General features: G+C 43.2%; 2 protein-coding genes across 4 annotated transcripts; both read left to right on the top strand.

Moving 5' to 3' along the window:
* Nucleotides 1-503: 503 nt before the first annotated feature.
* Nucleotides 504-9,252, top strand: LOC121540487 (dual specificity protein phosphatase 22-B-like). The gene is made up of 7 exons (XM_041849393.2): nt 504-824; nt 1,054-1,087; nt 2,745-2,827; nt 7,916-7,965; nt 8,158-8,232; nt 8,318-8,489; nt 8,726-9,252. Exons 1-7 carry the CDS (start codon nt 804-806, stop codon nt 8,876-8,878), a joined length of 588 nt encoding a protein of 195 aa, XP_041705327.1. The 5' UTR covers nt 504-803; the 3' UTR covers nt 8,879-9,252.
* Nucleotides 9,253-10,450: 1,198 nt separating this feature from the next.
* Nucleotides 10,451-15,850, top strand: LOC121540486 (interferon regulatory factor 4). 3 transcript variants are annotated; one of them, XM_041849392.2, is made up of 9 exons: nt 10,451-10,481; nt 10,799-11,001; nt 11,688-11,874; nt 12,340-12,422; nt 12,785-12,929; nt 13,186-13,287; nt 13,443-13,823; nt 14,454-14,563; nt 14,999-15,850. In XM_041849392.2, exons 2-9 carry the CDS (start codon nt 10,801-10,803, stop codon nt 15,179-15,181), a joined length of 1,392 nt encoding a protein of 463 aa, XP_041705326.1. In that variant the 5' UTR covers nt 10,451-10,481; nt 10,799-10,800; the 3' UTR covers nt 15,182-15,850. The 3 variants fall into 3 exon arrangements, with proteins under 3 accessions (XP_041705326.1, XP_041705325.1, XP_041705324.1); XM_041849391.2 differs by having other exon boundaries at nt 12,325-12,422; XM_041849390.2 differs by having other exon boundaries at nt 10,479-10,556; nt 12,325-12,422.
* The last annotated feature ends 1,021 nt before the right edge of the window (nt 15,851-16,871 follow it).

Genomic DNA, 16,871 nt, shown 5'->3' with positions numbered 1-16,871 from the left:
AGGTGTTATTGCATAACACTGAAACGGTTAATTCCCTAACACTGACAAAGTGTAACAGTGTCAGCACTAAGCACTGTTTTAATTTAACACTCAAAAGTGTGGGCCTGTATAGACACTGGCACAGTATTAAATTGAAAACTGTCAATGTTGATTTAGCACTGGAGAATTTGCTTTGTGGTGAGTAGATGGTTAAAAGTTGAGAGCAACTGAGAGATGCATTATTGGGGCTCTGTTGGAGCTCTGTGGGTTATATAGGCTATTGTAGGTATGGGCTATGGGCTTGCCTCTGCCCCCCGGCTCTCCCTTATAGCCCCAGACCTGTCAGGGAGGATCTCTCTGTCTATCTCCACTCCACTGAGACATATATTTAGCCCCAGAGAGCAGTGGCCACGGGATGGCCACATACCAAAACACTCACATAGCAGGGTTAAGGTCACATTACGTCAATTAATGACCAACAGTCAGATTAATCGACTGTCTGCAGCCATGACCACAACGCGTAAACCCGGTGCCACGCACACTCTATCAGATCTCCCAAGGTCTCATTCAATAGATATTGAATTAGGAACCGGAGGAGATCGAATGACCTGAAAACTACACGCAACGAAAGACTTCTATCTGCCTGTTGAAAGGACTTGTCACCTGCTACCGGCTTCTGGGAGATAAATTATCCCGAAAATATTGGCTACATTTCAAACAGGCTGTTCAGACTACTATGCTATAAAACATTTGCATCAATTTCGAGTAAGACATTTAAGCATTAGATTGAAGCGTCTGGCAGAGGGATATTTTCTTCCCAGGACATGGGGAATGGAATAAACAAGGTAGCGGTAATAATTATGTCAATTGGAGCACGTGTGTGTCCAAAGCTTTCTCGGAATGATATCATCTGCTTTTGATTGACAGAAAAATTAAGCTATAGAAATTCAGTTAAATACAATGACTCAAAGATATACTACAGTAAATAGGCCACAATTAACAGGCTCTTTATTATTATTATTATTATAGGCTATGTAGAATAACTTGAGAATAAACATGTATTTCACATTTTAGGTGCTGCCTGATCTCTATCTGGGAAACTTCAAAGGTAAAGTAATTCCCTCACTGTGTGTGTGTGTGTGTTTGTGTGTGTGGGTGTGTGTTTGCTTGTGTGTAAGGCATGTGTGTAGCAGTGGGTGTCCCATACCTGCTGTTCAGTTTTCCAGATCTTTACACAGATCAGCTAAGGCACAGTTGTGAGGGTGTCTTTATGTAATAAGAGTGTGTGCTTGTGTAATAAGCATCTACAGTGGGGTCCGGAATGATTGACTGCCTTGATAAAGATGAAAAAGGCATTTACAGTTCATTTTGTTTGTGTTTTAGATTATTTTGTGCCCAATAGAAATGAATGGTAAATCATGTATTGTGAAATTGTTCAGTCACTTTTATTGTAAATAAGAATAGAATATGTTTCTAAACACTTCTACATTAATGTGAATGCTACCATGATTACAGATAATCCTGATTGAATCGTGAATAATGATGAGTGACAAAGTTACAGAGGGTCAAAGATCATAGCCCCAAGACATGCTAACCTCCCCTGTTATTGGTGGTGAGAGGTTATAGCATGTCTTGGGGCTATGATCTTTAACCCTCTGTAACTTTGTCACTCATCATTATTCATGATTAATTGAGGATTATCCGTAACCATGGTAGCATCCACATTAATGTAGAAGTATATGTAGAAGTATAATGTACAAACAAATTATATTCTTATTTAGAATAAAAGTGACTCCAAAATGACATAATATATTATTTACCATTCATTTCTATTGGGAACAAAATAATCTGAAACACAACCTAAATTAACCGCAAATGCATCCAGCAAGTCTGTAGATTCACAAGCTTGATGAAGTCATTGCGTGCAAGGAATATGGGACCAAATACTTAACTTCTGACTACTTTATTTATAAGAATCTTTAGGGGTATCAATACTTTTTACCCCTACCTTTTTGAAGAAAAGGTATTACTTGTTAAACAAAATTGTATTAATATAAAATAATATAATTTCCCATTTGTTTAGCATACAATACAGCTCAGTATTTGAGTTATTTATTTTATACTTTCATTATTGCTCACCTTTATCAAGGGTGTCAATAATTTCGGACCCCACTGTATATGTGTGTGCTATTTTGCTCTAAATGTATTTCCCAGTGAGCATATTTTGCTTCTAAATAATTTATGTGATCTATATATCACCTCACCATTCAGTAAACCAACCCAGCGTGAGAAAACATGCCCTTGGCACATCTGTCCTAAGCAGAGAACCTTTAGCTTCCTTTTAAAGACTGAATTTGATTAGAACGTTTACCGTTTCTTGCTTTTGTACCAAGGTGTTGGTCTGTTTTAGAAACACTGTTTTTTTTCCGGTTTTTCTTTCAGTTCAAATAATTAAAAAAAACTGTTTGTGAGAGCTTGTTTGCTTGGAGATCCTTGGGGAGTTGGTTGTTGTTGTTGAGCAGAAAACTCTTTATTTAGGACTGGAGTACCTGTGGTCTTTATGATTTGAGGACAGGGCCTACGTGATTTTTCTCAGCTGGTAAGTGTGTGGCGCTAGCAACTCCAGGGTCGTGGGTTTGATTCCTGCAGAGATCATGTACATATACTTCAAATGTTAGCACTCACTGTACTGTAAGTCGGTTTGGATAAAAGCATATCCTAAATTACATATTATATTATATTATATATATGTTTCCTATCCTCAGATGCGCGGGACAGGGAGCTGTTGGCGAAACACAATATCACCCACATCCTGTCCATCCATGACACCGCTGCCCCCATCCTAGAGGTGAGACTATGCCTTGCCCTGGACACAGATTAAGCCTAGTCCTGGATTTAAAATAATGCTCAATGGAATGGAGATTCTCCATTGAAAATGTATATTAGTCCAGGACTTGGCTTAATCTGTGTCCAGGGAACCAGCCCTTGGAGTTATGACCTGTGTGATATTGGGCTCAGCAGTTTAACGTGACCAATCAGTCTACTGCCTGCCTTGTTATATTAGTATGGAATAATAGCTGGTTGCAGTAGTTGAATGGAATGATAAGTAGAGATCATTTTTTATCCTACTCTACTTATATCATAACCTTGGGAGGCTATGCTTGATCTTGAACAACTAACACCCACTTGATCCTACTTGATCACAGTCATATCTCCAAAAGCGATATAGGGGCTGAACTTGATATAATCATTACATTGTGTTCTGTTCTTTCTATATTAGGCTGTGTGTTTTGTAAACAGTATATTATAGTCAAAGGTTCTATGCCTCAATGCCTGTATAATAATGATTCTCAGACAGTTGTAGAAGAAAAAAATACCCATAAGTAATTGTTGCTGTGTACTGAGTCAAATGCTCAAACAGTATTTATTATGTCACCAATACATACTTCTCTGTTACGACTCCTGAAATAGAAAACTAAAATTGTATTGAAAGTCAAACTTTCCTATCCCCATTTTCAATGGTTATATGGAAAGTATTAGACTTCTGGTATCACTCACAAGACAATGGGGTTCTACACTCAGAAAATTACGGTTCCAAAAGCGTGGCTTTAGTAGCCTATAATCAGTTGGAATACCAGGTTTGCATCTTACATCATACTTCCCTTTTGTTATAGTGTGGACACTATATAAATAATTCCTACTGAATAGGTGTACTTAACTGCAGTATAGTATTATTACTATTCATGGAAGCATGGTTATTATGGACATTGGTGTTGACCGTGACCTTTACTCTCATGTGATGTCATTACCCAGAGTTGGCACAGTATTAATGGGAAACTACCTCATGTTGAGTTGAGTATATCGCTCTCCTGTTTTCTACCGTTTGTACATGGCTGTACCCCTTTATTTTGTAGTTTGCAAGGAAAGGCAATGAACATTGAAACGCGAGTGGATAATCCTTGTAAAGTTACCACACCTTTTTTTGCTTTCAAGTTCACTATTTAAAAAAACTGAATCTAAGGCATTATTTAGGATGCTTACGACAGAAGCTTACACTATATTAAATAAAACAAATTATTTGAACACAGTGCAGAAAGAACCATTTTCAACAGGATTCAATCTCATACCCTCACGTCCCTGAATGTTCCATAGTTCCCTCCTCTACCTGCCAAACTACCGGTCAGGTGAAATGTTTTGAACAAAATCCTAACTATATTTGTAAGTACGGTGTACACTAGAGGTCGGTGTTTGAAAGAAGCTTGGAATAAAAAAAAGCACTGCACCACAGCAAAATCTGTGGAAGCTCGCATTTTGCAACACATGATTTGAAAAAGCGCGTCTTCAAACGAAGCTTCGGACGTCATTGATGACGTACTTCTGATAAACTGATACACGCATTGGCACACTGCTTGAAGTTAGCTGCTTAGCAATTTCGACGCATGCCTCGGAGCTCCGGTATCAAACGTAACATCACTACTTACGCCCATCCACAATGCCCTAGCAAAAACGGAAACCTACTTGAAGGTATCAGTGCTCAATGTTGCCCCTAGTGGCCAGTTTCCACGTCATCTCCCGAAGCCCTCGGACATGGATGGATGTCGAATACTGACTTGTATAATAATAATATAATATAATATGCCATTTAGCAGACGCTTTTATCCAAAGCGACTTACAGTCATGCGTGCATACATTTTTGTGTATGGGTGGTCCCGGGGATCGAACCCACTACCATGGCGTTACAGGCTGTATCACAGGTGACCTGCCTGCATATTCATAATTACATGAAAGTATCTGTGGTTTTTCAGAAAGGGCTTCATTCGGATGTTCAAATATGTTTGTATATGAGAAAGATGTGTTTGTGTGAGATAAGTACAGATGGCAAGAGGACAAATCTCAAACTGAGAATGCCAAAATGAGCTGTGCGGTTAGCAACTAGTTTTCATTCAGTGCTGTTGACTGCAGCTGTTTCAGTTGCACTGAAAAGCAAGAAAACACAAAATACACCATATTTGTGTACAAACACACATACACAACTATTGTCTCGGAACTTTCATATTTTCTAATTGAAAACCGCCTGAAAACCATATCCCAATCTCTTTACACTTTATCAGTCTGTGACAGCATCTCAGTTAGTTGTTGTGTGTACAGTAGTGTGCTTTCACTATTATTATGCTGAAGAGAGAATGGCAACTTCTAATACAGTATCACTACCCAGTCTGGTCAGGTTATATTCAAAGTAAATATTGAACACAAAGACTCAAAACAATGCTGTTTCACTAACTTCATCCTTGGTTATAACAGGGATAAAGGCCTATTCCCACTTGGGCCAATTACTATAATAATACAACTATAAGTAAATCGTTGGCGAGTCGTCACACTACTGGAGAATACTTTATCATTCTAACTGTTTAGCAAGCCTCTATGACTCAGCTCTTTGCAGACTAATTGCAAGCCGGATGGAGGGTTTATTTGCATACCCAACAGTCAACTTTCATGGTTATAGTGATTGATTTCTGGGAAGATGGCTCTGTGGTTTTGGAGAGGGAAAAGGTTAGTTAGCAACCTGGTGAAGTTGACATTAGCAATTTTAGCAGAAATTGGGAATGCTTCTCAGCATTAATCTTCTATGTATTAATTGTGGTGTATTTTTCTAAATCTAATTCATTGCACACAGTTTTGGTTAGAGTTGTGTGGTAAGTTGTGGTCATGACAAATTGCTATGATGATTATTGATCTTGACAGTGTTGTATTGTCGGTAACTATGCTCACTTCTATGCTCGCTTCGAGGCAAGCAACACTGAAGCATGCATGAGAGCGTCAGCTGTTCCGGATGACTATGTGATCAAGCTCTCCGTAGCCGAAGTGAGTAAGACTTTTAAGCAGGTCAACATTCACAAGGCCGCAGGGCCAGACTGATTACGAGGACGTGTACTCCGAGCATGCGCTGACCAACTGGCAAGTGTCTTCACTGACATTTTCAACATGTCCCTGACTGAGTCTGTAATACCAACATGTTTCAAGCAGACCGCCATAGTCCCTGTGCCCAAGAACACTAAGATAACTTGCCTAAATGACTACCGACCCATAGCACTCACGTCTGTAGCCATGAAGTGCTTTGAAAGGCTGGTCATGGCTCACATCAACACCATTATCCCAGAAACCCTCAACCCACTCCAATGTGCATACCGCCCCAACAGATCCACTGATGATGTGATCTCTATTGCACTCCACACTGCCCTTTCCCACCTGGACAAGAGGAACACCTACGTGAGAATGCTATTAATTGACTACAGCTCAGCGTTCAACACCATAGTGCCCTCAAAGCTCATCACTAAGCTAAGGACCCTGGGACTAAACACCTCCCTCTGCAACTGGATCCTGGACTTCCTGATGGTAAGGGTAGGTAACAACACATCTGCCACACTGATCCTCAACACGGGGGCCCCTCAGGCGTGCATGCTCAGTCCCCTCCTGCACTCCCTGTTCACCCATGACTGCATGGCCAGGCACGACTCCAACACCATCATTAAGTTTGCAGACGCTACAACAGTGGTAGGCCTGATCACCGACAACAATGAGACAGCCTATAGGGAGGAGGTCAGAGACCTGGCCGTGTGGTGCCAGGATAACAACCTCTCCCTCAACGTGATCAAGACAAAGGAGATGATTGTGGACAACAGGTTAAAAAAGAGGACTGAGCACACCCCCATTCCGATCGACGGTGCTGTAGTGGAACAGGTTGAGAGCTTCAAGTTCCTTGGTGTTCACATCACCAACAAACTATCATGGTCCAAACACACCAAGAAAGTCGTGAAGAGGGCACGACAAAGCCTATTCCCCCTCAGGAGACTGAAAAGATTTGGCATGGGTCCTCAGATCCTCAAAAAGTTATACAGCTGCACCATTGAGAGCATCCTGACTGGTTGCATCACCGCCTGGTATGGCAACTGCTCAGCCTCCGATCGCAAGGCACAACAGAGGGTAGTGCGTACGGCCCAGTACATTACTGGGGCCAAGCTTCCTGCCATCTAGGACCTCTATACCAGGCGGCGTCAGAGGAAGGCCCTAACAATTGTCAAAGACTCCAGCCACCCTAGTCATAGACTGTTCTCTCTGCTACCGCACGGCAAGCGGTACCGGAGCACCAAGTCTAGGTCCAAAAGGCTTCTTAACAGCTTCTACCCCCAAGCCATAAGACTCCTGAACAGCTAATCATGGCTACCCGGACTATTTGCATTGTTGGTTAAGGGCTTGTAAGTAAGCATTTCACTGTAAGGTCTACTCCTGTTGTTTTCGGCGCATGTGGCAAATACAATTGGATTTGATTAGATTATGATGACTCATTAATTAGATGATTAGAAAATATAAAGTCAAAATGAGATTTCGGACTGCTCTTACATCCGTTCTACTGTCTATCGGTGGTGTGTGTGTGTGTGTGTGTGTGCGTGTGGCTGTCTGAGCTGTCCCGTTGGAGGACTACCGTGGCTATCTGTATCGCAGAGGGTTTTTTCCAGAGGTGCAGTCATAATGGGATGCTTAGTTTCTGCCCGCTGAGGCCATGGTTCACCATCAGCTGTCAGGTGCACATTCACCACACACACACACACACACACATGAACACACACATGCACACACACATGTACACACACACACACACACACACACACACAGAGTAAACCTGCATTGTCATGATGTGCTACTGCATGGGGTTTGTCCCTTTTAGGACCTGAAAGAGGAAGAGAGCAGCAGACCCCAACACCACAGAGTTCAAACTGAAGTGATAAAGAGCCTGATAACTAGACACAGTATGTTGGCATACTGTATTATGACACAATGTTTATAGACCCAAATGCATAATGTGAAACGTCAAATTGGGTCTGTCAATGTTTTATATGTTGTTGACTTGTTGTTCAGCTCCAGTTGTTCTCTTCCACAGGAGATGAAATACCTCTGCATTCCTGCTGCTGATGCCTCCAAACAAAACCTGTAAGTGTGTGTGTGTGTGGGTCTGTGTTTGTGTGTGTGTACGATGTGTGTGTGTACGTGCCAGGTGCGTTGGTGTGTGTGTACGTGTGCGTGGTTAATTAACAAAAGATATACATTACATTTTACATCCCCTAAATGTTGGTTTATTAGCTCAAACTGCAGTCCTAGTCCAAGCTTTATATCTGTCTTCAGGACCCCATTTTTTAAGGACAGCATCGTATTCATCCATGAGTCCAGACTCAAAGGGAAAGGCTGCCTGGTCCACTGGTGAGAATTGTTTATGTATTGATATTTGATTGAATGTATTGATGACATTATAATTTCTGTAATTGATTGACTGATGTGTTCCCAGTGTGGCAGGTGTGTCCCGTAGTGTTACGTTGGTGGTGGCGTACATCATGACAGTTACTGGGCGGGGCTGGGTGGAGTCGTTAGCTGCGGTGAGGGTGGTACGGCCTTGTGCTGGACCTAACATGGGGTTCTTACGCCAGCTAGAGGACTTTGAGAACCTAGAGGTGGCACAGGTCAGTGACAGTCGTCTTTATTGCTCTTTTCTTCACCCACTGATTATTGCCTCTCTCTCTCTCCTCCTCTCATCTATTTATCTCTCTCTCACAAGTTCTCTACTCTTTCTTGGGTCTTCTCTCTATCAATCTCTTTCTCTGCTCCCTCTCATCTTTCCCTCTCTTATGACTCTCTCTCTCCTCCTCAACTCTCCCTCTCTTGTGACACTCTCTCCTGTCTCCGTCTCTGTCCTCAGTATAGGGTATGGTTTAAGGACAGGTATAAGGAGAACCTTTTTAATGATGAAGAGGAGATCGGAGCCCTTCTGTTGCAGAAGTCTCAGGCCATCAGTGAGTCCATAGCAACGGCCACAGCAACAGCAGCTCAGCTAGCTACCAGCAACACATGACCCCATGTCTCCTGCCTGCTCAACCCACGCCAGACACCTGTCACTCACCCAATGCCCAGCCAATCACTGTTTCTCACTTCATAGATATTGGTGGGACTGAGTTTCTTATTCAGTCCAACCAACTGTAGGTTAGACCAACTGAAAATGTACTAACTTTTCTCCTGGAGACATCATGTGCAATTATTTATTTTTGTATTACAAAAAACGTACAGATTGTCATGAGGGGATTTCTCAGTGGTCCCTGTGTGCGACTGGGGTCTTGGTCTCCCCTGTCCCCTAACAGTCACAGCAACATGCAAGAGCAGTCAATCTGAACACCTAGGAAAGATAGAGTACAAGCATATATTACACAGAGAGAGAGAGAGAGAGAGAGAGAGAGAGAGAGAGTAAACCTCTAATGTCTATCTCCCCCAATTCCGTCCATTACACACTCCCTCCCCCTCTGTGAGTGTGATGTGTGTGGGTTTGTGTGTGTGCTTTGTGTTGAGCCTAATACTAGGAACATATATCTCTGTATGTTCATAGGCCTAAAAGTTATGTGAAACGCAGCACTGTATCTTTATAGCCCAACAGAGATTTTGATTGATTATTCTTGACCATGGCATATAAAAAATTACTTAAAATGTGTCTACTGTTTCCATGTCTATAGAGGTGGTTAAAGTTAGCCTATATCAATTTCAATCAATTCAATCAATTTTATTTTATATAGCCCTTCGTACATCAGCTAATATCTCGAAGTGCTGTACAGAAACCCAGCCTAAAACCCCAAACAGCTAGTAATGCAGGTGTAGAAGCACGGTGGCTAGGAAAAACTCCCTAGAAAGGCCAAAACCTAGGAAGAAACCTAGAGAGGAACCAGGCTATGAGGGGTGGCCAGTCCTCTTCTGGCTGTGCCGGGTGGAGATTATAACAGAACCATACCAAGATGTTCAAAAATGTTCATAAGTGACAAGCATGGTCAAATAATAATCAGGAATAAATCTCAGTTGGCTTTTCATAGCCGATCATTAAGAGCCGATCATTATATCACCAATTACAGCTGCATTTTCATTTTATCCCCACTAGGCGATCTGCTTTAACACAATGATAATTAGCCTATGTCGAATTATAATGATTATATAGGCTACTTATTAAAAAATGGTTCACTGATGAAGTTTGTTGGGTCTTTATTTGAAAGTTGGATTTCGATTGATAGACTTGTATTCATTTATAGCCTACTGGAGATAGAAAATTAGGCTAGCAGATTTTATCATGAAAATCAAATAGGCTATAGGCTTTCCGTGACAGGATGTAGAATTAGCCTATATCATTGGTTTATATAATTTCAAAGAATTGCTTTGCTCTCGACTGGTGAACAGATTGTCCCACTTTCCGGGGTTGCGGATGTCTTTTTCTGCGACTGACGCTCGTGAGGGTTTCCCCTGCTGTTTACGGGAGGCGCGCACATCATTAAGGTTCACAGATGCAAACAGCCCAGCATCCCCGCTCGACTTCATAGCGCCCCGCCCTCATCTACAATTGATTTAAATTGAGTTGTCACGCTGCGTTATGATCTTTCGAGACTGATTGATTTCAAAACTCAGAGGGGTTTCGAGTTTTAGCGGTAAGTCAAGGAAACTTGCTCTCCTCCCGCTCAAATCTATAGGCTACCTGCAGCAAAAAATAAGTTTACATTCAAGTAAGTGTTCAAAAGTGAATGTAGCCTATTCTTAAATTATTTTAATGCAATTTACATAATTGGTCTGCAAGTTTAGTCTTCGCAAGCAATTTGACACAAAAAACTCCAGCCATAACATTTCCGCAGGTATTTTTAGGCAAATTCATGTGTTATGGATAATTTGTAATCTAAATATCTTAGTGCCTATAATATTTACCATTATAGCCTATACTGTCCTGACCATGCACCTGTCTCTTGGCTAGAGATGAACCCTGAGTCGGACTACGGCATGTCTACGGTGAGCTGTGGGAACGGAAAGCTCCGCTCGTGGCTAATCGAGCAGGTGGATACCGGGAAGTACCCGGGCCTGGTCTGGGAGAACGACGACAAGTGCATTTTCAGGATACCATGGAAGCACGCGGGCAAGCAGGACTACAACCGCGACGAGGATGCCGCTCTCTTCAAGGTAGGCTACTGTATGGTACGGGGCCTCAAAAGAATGTCTCCAACATTCTGCATTTACGCACTGCATGTGCGAGAGATGTGTAGGCTATTACATTTGAGTAATTTAGCAGACACTCTTATCCAGAGCTACTTACAGTAGTGAGTGCATACATTTGAGCCACAAAAAATAGAAATAGTGACACGAGGAATAAATGCACAGTGAATAACGAATAACAATAACGAGTAAAATAACATGGCTATACAAGTACCAGTACCGAGTCTATTAGCAGGGGTACGAGGTAATTGAGGTAGCTATGTACATATAAGTAGGGGAAAGTGACTAGGCAACAGGATAGATAATAGACTGAGCTGTAGCTGTAGCATCTCGTTTTCAAGTGTCCAAATATATTTAAAAAATAATAATACTTAGTAACAATAATAATATAGCAACTACTGTCTTGTAATAATAACAATGAAATAATAATAAAAAAATAAAAACGTACATTAACAGCTTAAACAATCTATTTTACAACTACTAGGCCTACAACTAATAAAAGCTACTGCTACAACTACTAACTACAACTAAGCTTTGGGTAGGTTGAGGTGCCAAAACCATTACGCACAGGATTTACCTTCAACTCATGCACAACTGCACCGGTGATTCGTTACCCGTGTCTGACGGCTCCGTTTTCTGTGACTTTTCTGCAGGCTTGGGCGCTGTTTAAAGGCAAGTTTCGGGAGGGCATCGACAAACCCGACCCGCCAACGTGGAAGACACGCCTGCGGTGCGCGCTCAACAAAAGTAACGACTTCGAGGAGCTCGTGCAGCGAAGTCAGCTGGACATCTCAGACCCTTACAAAGTCTACCGGATCATCCCGGAGGGCGCCAAGAAGCGTCAGTTTCAGTTACTTTGCATTTACTTGGAAATATGAAAATAGTGGAAAAACCTATAGAAAGTTATTGAATCAACTTTCATATACACTTCATATATATAATATGTTTTCATTATATGCACCACTATCAGAAGGAAACAGATGGCACCCACACACTGAATAGCCCAGCAGGTTTTGATAGGGGCCAGTGACTTGGGTGTAAATAATAGAAACTATAGAAACATTTCAGTATACTAGAACATCAGGATGCCAAACCACAAGACTGTAGTTTCAACCATTTCCTCTCTCTGTCTGAAATGTAATATTTGTTATGAACTTTTACGATAAAGTCTTGATTATTCATGTGTAATTACAAACTACTATCGACTCTCTCATAATTTAAGAGTGCGTTGAATGTCTGTGTGTGATTACTCATGTGGTGTGTGTTTAAATTATTACTCCTGTGTAACAGATTTCTTGCTATCAGGATCCAAACAGGAGGATAGTGGCAGCCCCCTGAGTCCTCTGAGGTACCCCACGCAGCCCTCATACCCCGCCCTGCAGACACAGGTAATTATGGTCATCTGTAAACTCTCACCTCTTGGAGGTTTTGTGTGTGGTGTGTGTGTGTGTGTTTACGTGTGTGTCTGTATGTGTGTTAGTGAGTGAGAGTGAAGATGTTGGGAGGAGAGAGAACAGCTGCATGGATTGGCGAGTGTGTCATCAACATCACATGACGAGATACTCAGAACCCACACTTTCAGGCATGAACACACACAGACACACACGTACGCATTCAGAGTGATTAGCACACAATATCACATGAGCCCAGTCTCAGTGCTACTTCCTCTTCCATTCATATTATGAATCGTAGTTGGTGGTCCTGTGTGTAGAGGTGATGGTTTGACTGACTGGTATCTCTTTCTCCATAGATGTCGGGGTACATGCCCAGTGCAGAGCGAGGCTGGATGAGGGACTATCTTCCAGAGCAGGCCTCTCTTCCTGAGCTGCCCTATGCCCAGTGCCCCTACCCCTCACGCAGTCTATCCTGGGCCCAGGGACCCAGCATGGACAACGGTAGGCCTAATCCCACAGCATAGATCTTTACTTGTGTGAGAGAATATAATGTAGGCTGTGTGGATGTTATGTATCTGTAGTTATGCAAAGTTACCCTAACTTGACATCTGCTCAAATAACTCACTTTTTGCGTAAGTCATCCATTGACCTCAATTCATGATCATCGATTCGGGCCCATGATGTTTGCGTGTATGCTTTTCTGGTGTGTTGGAATAAGTGACTTTATTGAGGTCCTGTTTCTCCTCTGTGTTTGCAGGGTACCAGATCACAGGGTCCTTCTACACCTACAGCCCTACTGACGCCCAGCCCTCCCCCTTCACACTGGACACCAGCATGAGATCAGCAGAGACACTCTCAGGTACAGTATACACGCACATTTACTTGAAAATAATATTAATATTTTTGTCCACGTAATTGCACATTATATTTAAGGCAAATTGATACTGTATTCCAAGTGTTAAATACCCTGATTTTATGCTGTTTCTCTTACCTGTACTCCTTCCTCCACCCCAGATATGCGGTTACATGTGTCAGTGTTTTACCGGGACTCTCTGTGGAGGGAGGTGACCACCTCCAGTCCAGAGGGCTGTCGCATCGCTCCCTGCTCCCCAGACAACAAGCTATATTCCCCCACTGTGGGTCCAGACCTGGTGCCTCTACCCCTGGACAGCCTCCCAGCCCTGGGAAGGGGGGAGGAGTGTCCCCCCAGCCCCCCTCGTTGTACCCTGGAGAGGGGTGTGCTGCTGTGGATGGCCCCAGATGGCCTCTACGCCCGGCGGCTGTGCCAGGAGAGAGTGTTCTGGGAGGGAGGGTTATCATCCTACATAGACAAACCCAACAAGCTGGAGAGAGAACACACCTGTAAACTACTGCACACACAAGACTACCTCACAGGTAAGTTAACATAAACTGCAGGCAGGCACACGCACACGCACACACACACGTATCTCATTCACTGGCAAACCCAACCACACTCTGTTGTCATGCTGTTTCCTGGTCATGGACAGGAAGCAGACACGTCCTCCTTTCCTGTAAATATTATGTTGAGATTGCCTCCATACTCCCCACCACACACCTTTAAGAATGGGACATTACACACAGTCATGTGACCTCATCCCCGCCCACCTTGCCCTACCACAGATGTGTTCAGCTTGAATGGTTTAAATTTGCATATAGACACAGGACTTTCCATCCAGTCACATGACCTCTAGTCACCACCACACCAGTTCATAGGAATTAATTAACCCTTTATCGACCCAATATCCCCTCCTTGCAAACGTATCTATCTCTACCCAACCCTACCCTCTAGATTGAATCCTTCTCTACTTCCCTGTCTCTCAGAGGTACAATCTATCTTCGCTACCTAACCATCTCTACCACCCCTGTCTCTCTCCCTCCCTCCCTGCAGTCTCAGAGCTGCAGGGTTATTCCCTCCACGGTCGCCCCCCTCCATGCCGCTCCTCTGTACCTAACCTGACCATCTAGACCCTATTAACCTCTATTTTATTTCTCTCTGTCTACCAGAGTTGCAGGGCTATGCCCTCCACTGTCGGCCCCCTCCACGTCTCCAGGTGCTGCTGAGCTTCGGAGACGAGTGTCTGGATCCCCAGAGACAGAGGACCCTCACTGTACAGGTATATAACCATCACCTAACATCAACATGACCTCTACCTGTCTTCAATGCCCACTCTACTTTACTCACACCCCATCACCTAATCCTGGCCCTCTATACACCCCCTAACCTCCATCCATCTCTCACAAAATATCAGTTTGATTCCTTGTATACTTAATAATAATAATAATAATAATAATAATATGCCATTTAGCAGACGCTTTTATCCAAAGCGACTTACAGTCATGCGTGCATACATTTTTGTGTATGGGTGGTCCCGGGGATCGAACCCACTACCTTTGCGTTACAAGCGCCGTGCTCTACCAGCTGAGCTACACCCAAACTCATACAGAGCATTTACAGTACAGTCCCCCTATCTCACTACCTAACCCCCTTACCACCACCACCTCTCAGTGACACCAGTAGTAATCACTGCTGTTCCCCTCCACTCCTGCAGGTAGAGCCCATGTTTGCCAGGCAGCTCCTGTACTACACCCAGCACCAGCAGACCAGCGGACACTACTACCGCAGCTACGACCTCCCTCTCCCTGGGGTCACGGAACACAGCATGACCCCTGCCGTAACCGAGGACTACCAGAGGGTCATCACACATCACCATAGCAACACCCTGCAGGACTGACTAATCTGACCATCTCTGATCACAGTCAGACTGCGGTGCAGGACATGGGGAAAGGAGGAGAGAGGGAGAGACAGGAAAGCCTGGGTAGAGGAGGAGAGAGTCGTTACACTGTACTCTGGATCCCAGATTTCCCTCAAAGCTGAAGCAGAACTATGCCAATCCAAGCCAAACTGAACCAAACCAAGCCAGGCTATGGAGGAACGTACACTGGGACCACTGAAGAGACTGTAACAGATAGTTGTATGCTGTAGATGTGTGTTGTAATGGAGTCAACACCCCAAATTCTTATGGACCAAACTATTTCAATCACTCTCTGGGAGCCATCCTTTGGCCTTAAAGACTCAAACTGACCGCCATTTTGCAACAGAACTGACAGCTGTCGTGATTGTATTGACATGCTCTAGAGTTGTGTGTTTTTGTATGTGCATTTTATTGTATGATCGTGTGTAGTATGGCCATAATGATGTTGACATGCTTTCTTCTGTAAATATATTTGACCTGTTACTAATAGTGTATAGCATCACATTTTCCTAAGCATAAATACTGCTGTTCAGAGATGACCAAAGACTACAACTGAGATTTGACCACACTGAAACACTGACTAGCATGCTGAACCGTTAGATAAGCTCACTCTGTCATACATTGGGAACATGTTTTGTAATCGAATAATAAAAATGTTTTAAGCAAAAATGTTGCATGTTTTGAGACTTACATCAAATGAATAGAAAGAGGGCTCATGTTAGATAAGGGATTCGTGGGGAAGTGACATCCTTTGTATGTGTGTGTGTGTACAGGAAGCCTGGTTCAGATGCAGGGTGATGCTGGTTATTCAAACACACACAGGAGAACGCTGTCATAAACAGTGTGTGATGACATCACCAGGGGAGGAGGAAGAGGAAGAGGTCGGCCACTCTTTCCGCCCCAGCGGGGCATTAGAACTGAAGAGGGTTTAGAACTGTTTCCTGGGGTGCCTTTGACATGCCCAACAACATTTGAAATTCCATGGAAGAATAGTGAAAACCCCAGAAAGAGTGACACATTAGTGTGGTTACTTATCCACTGTCTGATAAGGTAAACACGGCTGATGACACCACTTGATACCACATTGTAATACCTTATGGAGGAGAAATGGCTGTCAGTGTAATCACACAGAACGATGTGCACACATCCAGCCAACTTAAATAAATGAGAAAACATACAATGGCAAGAGAACAGATTTGTGATAATAATCAACACGGATAACCAACTGGTTTGCCTGACACTTTCCACTCCACCACCTACCTACAAAAATCCCCCTACCTACTGCCAGCGCCAAGAACACCTATTTCAGAGAATGAGATCAATGTAAACATGTTTTGATTGATAGGCCTGGGCCTCTCGACCTGCGGCGTCCCGAATGGAACAGAAGTGTGGTGTAAAACTCCCCTCCTCACCTCACCTCTCTGTTCCTGTAAACAGTCTACCAGTGGAAGAAGGATGAGACCTGAGGGCTTTGAACCGACTGCTGTTGTGAATTAATCCGTGGGTGGACACTACAGAGACAGAGCTAAGTTTAGAACAGACCAGAGAGAACAGACAATCAAAACAACCTGTCTAAATTACTTTCCCCCTGCCTGGCCCGAGAAACAATGTCTGCATTTTGGGGTTGTGCTGCTGCTGCTGATAATGTGAGGTTTGACTTTTCTGGAAC

This window comes from Coregonus clupeaformis, chromosome 26 (genome assembly GCF_020615455.1).
Source record: "Coregonus clupeaformis isolate EN_2021a chromosome 26, ASM2061545v1, whole genome shotgun sequence".
NCBI lineage: Eukaryota > Metazoa > Chordata > Actinopteri > Salmoniformes > Salmonidae > Coregonus > Coregonus clupeaformis.
Note: the sequence above shows the minus strand (reverse complement) of the source record. Positions and strands in the feature narration are given on the sequence as shown.

Coding starts and splice junctions, on each gene's coding strand:
- LOC121540486 (XM_041849391.2), top strand. CDS start 10,801: ATGAACCCTGAGTCGGACTACGGCATGTCTACGGTGAGCTGTGGGAAC. Junction 11,002..11,687: donor AGGATGCCGCTCTCTTCAAG/GTAGGCTACTGT, acceptor ACTTTTCTGCAG/GCTTGGGCGCTGTTTAAAGG. Junction 13,824..14,453: donor CACACAAGACTACCTCACAG/GTAAGTTAACAT, acceptor TCTGTCTACCAG/AGTTGCAGGGCTATGCCCTC.
- LOC121540487 (XM_041849393.2), top strand. CDS start 804: ATGGGGAATGGAATAAACAAG. Junction 8,233..8,317: donor AAAGGCTGCCTGGTCCACTG/GTGAGAATTGTT, acceptor ATGTGTTCCCAG/TGTGGCAGGTGTGTCCCGTA. Junction 8,490..8,725: donor AGAACCTAGAGGTGGCACAG/GTCAGTGACAGT, acceptor CTCTGTCCTCAG/TATAGGGTATGGTTTAAGGA.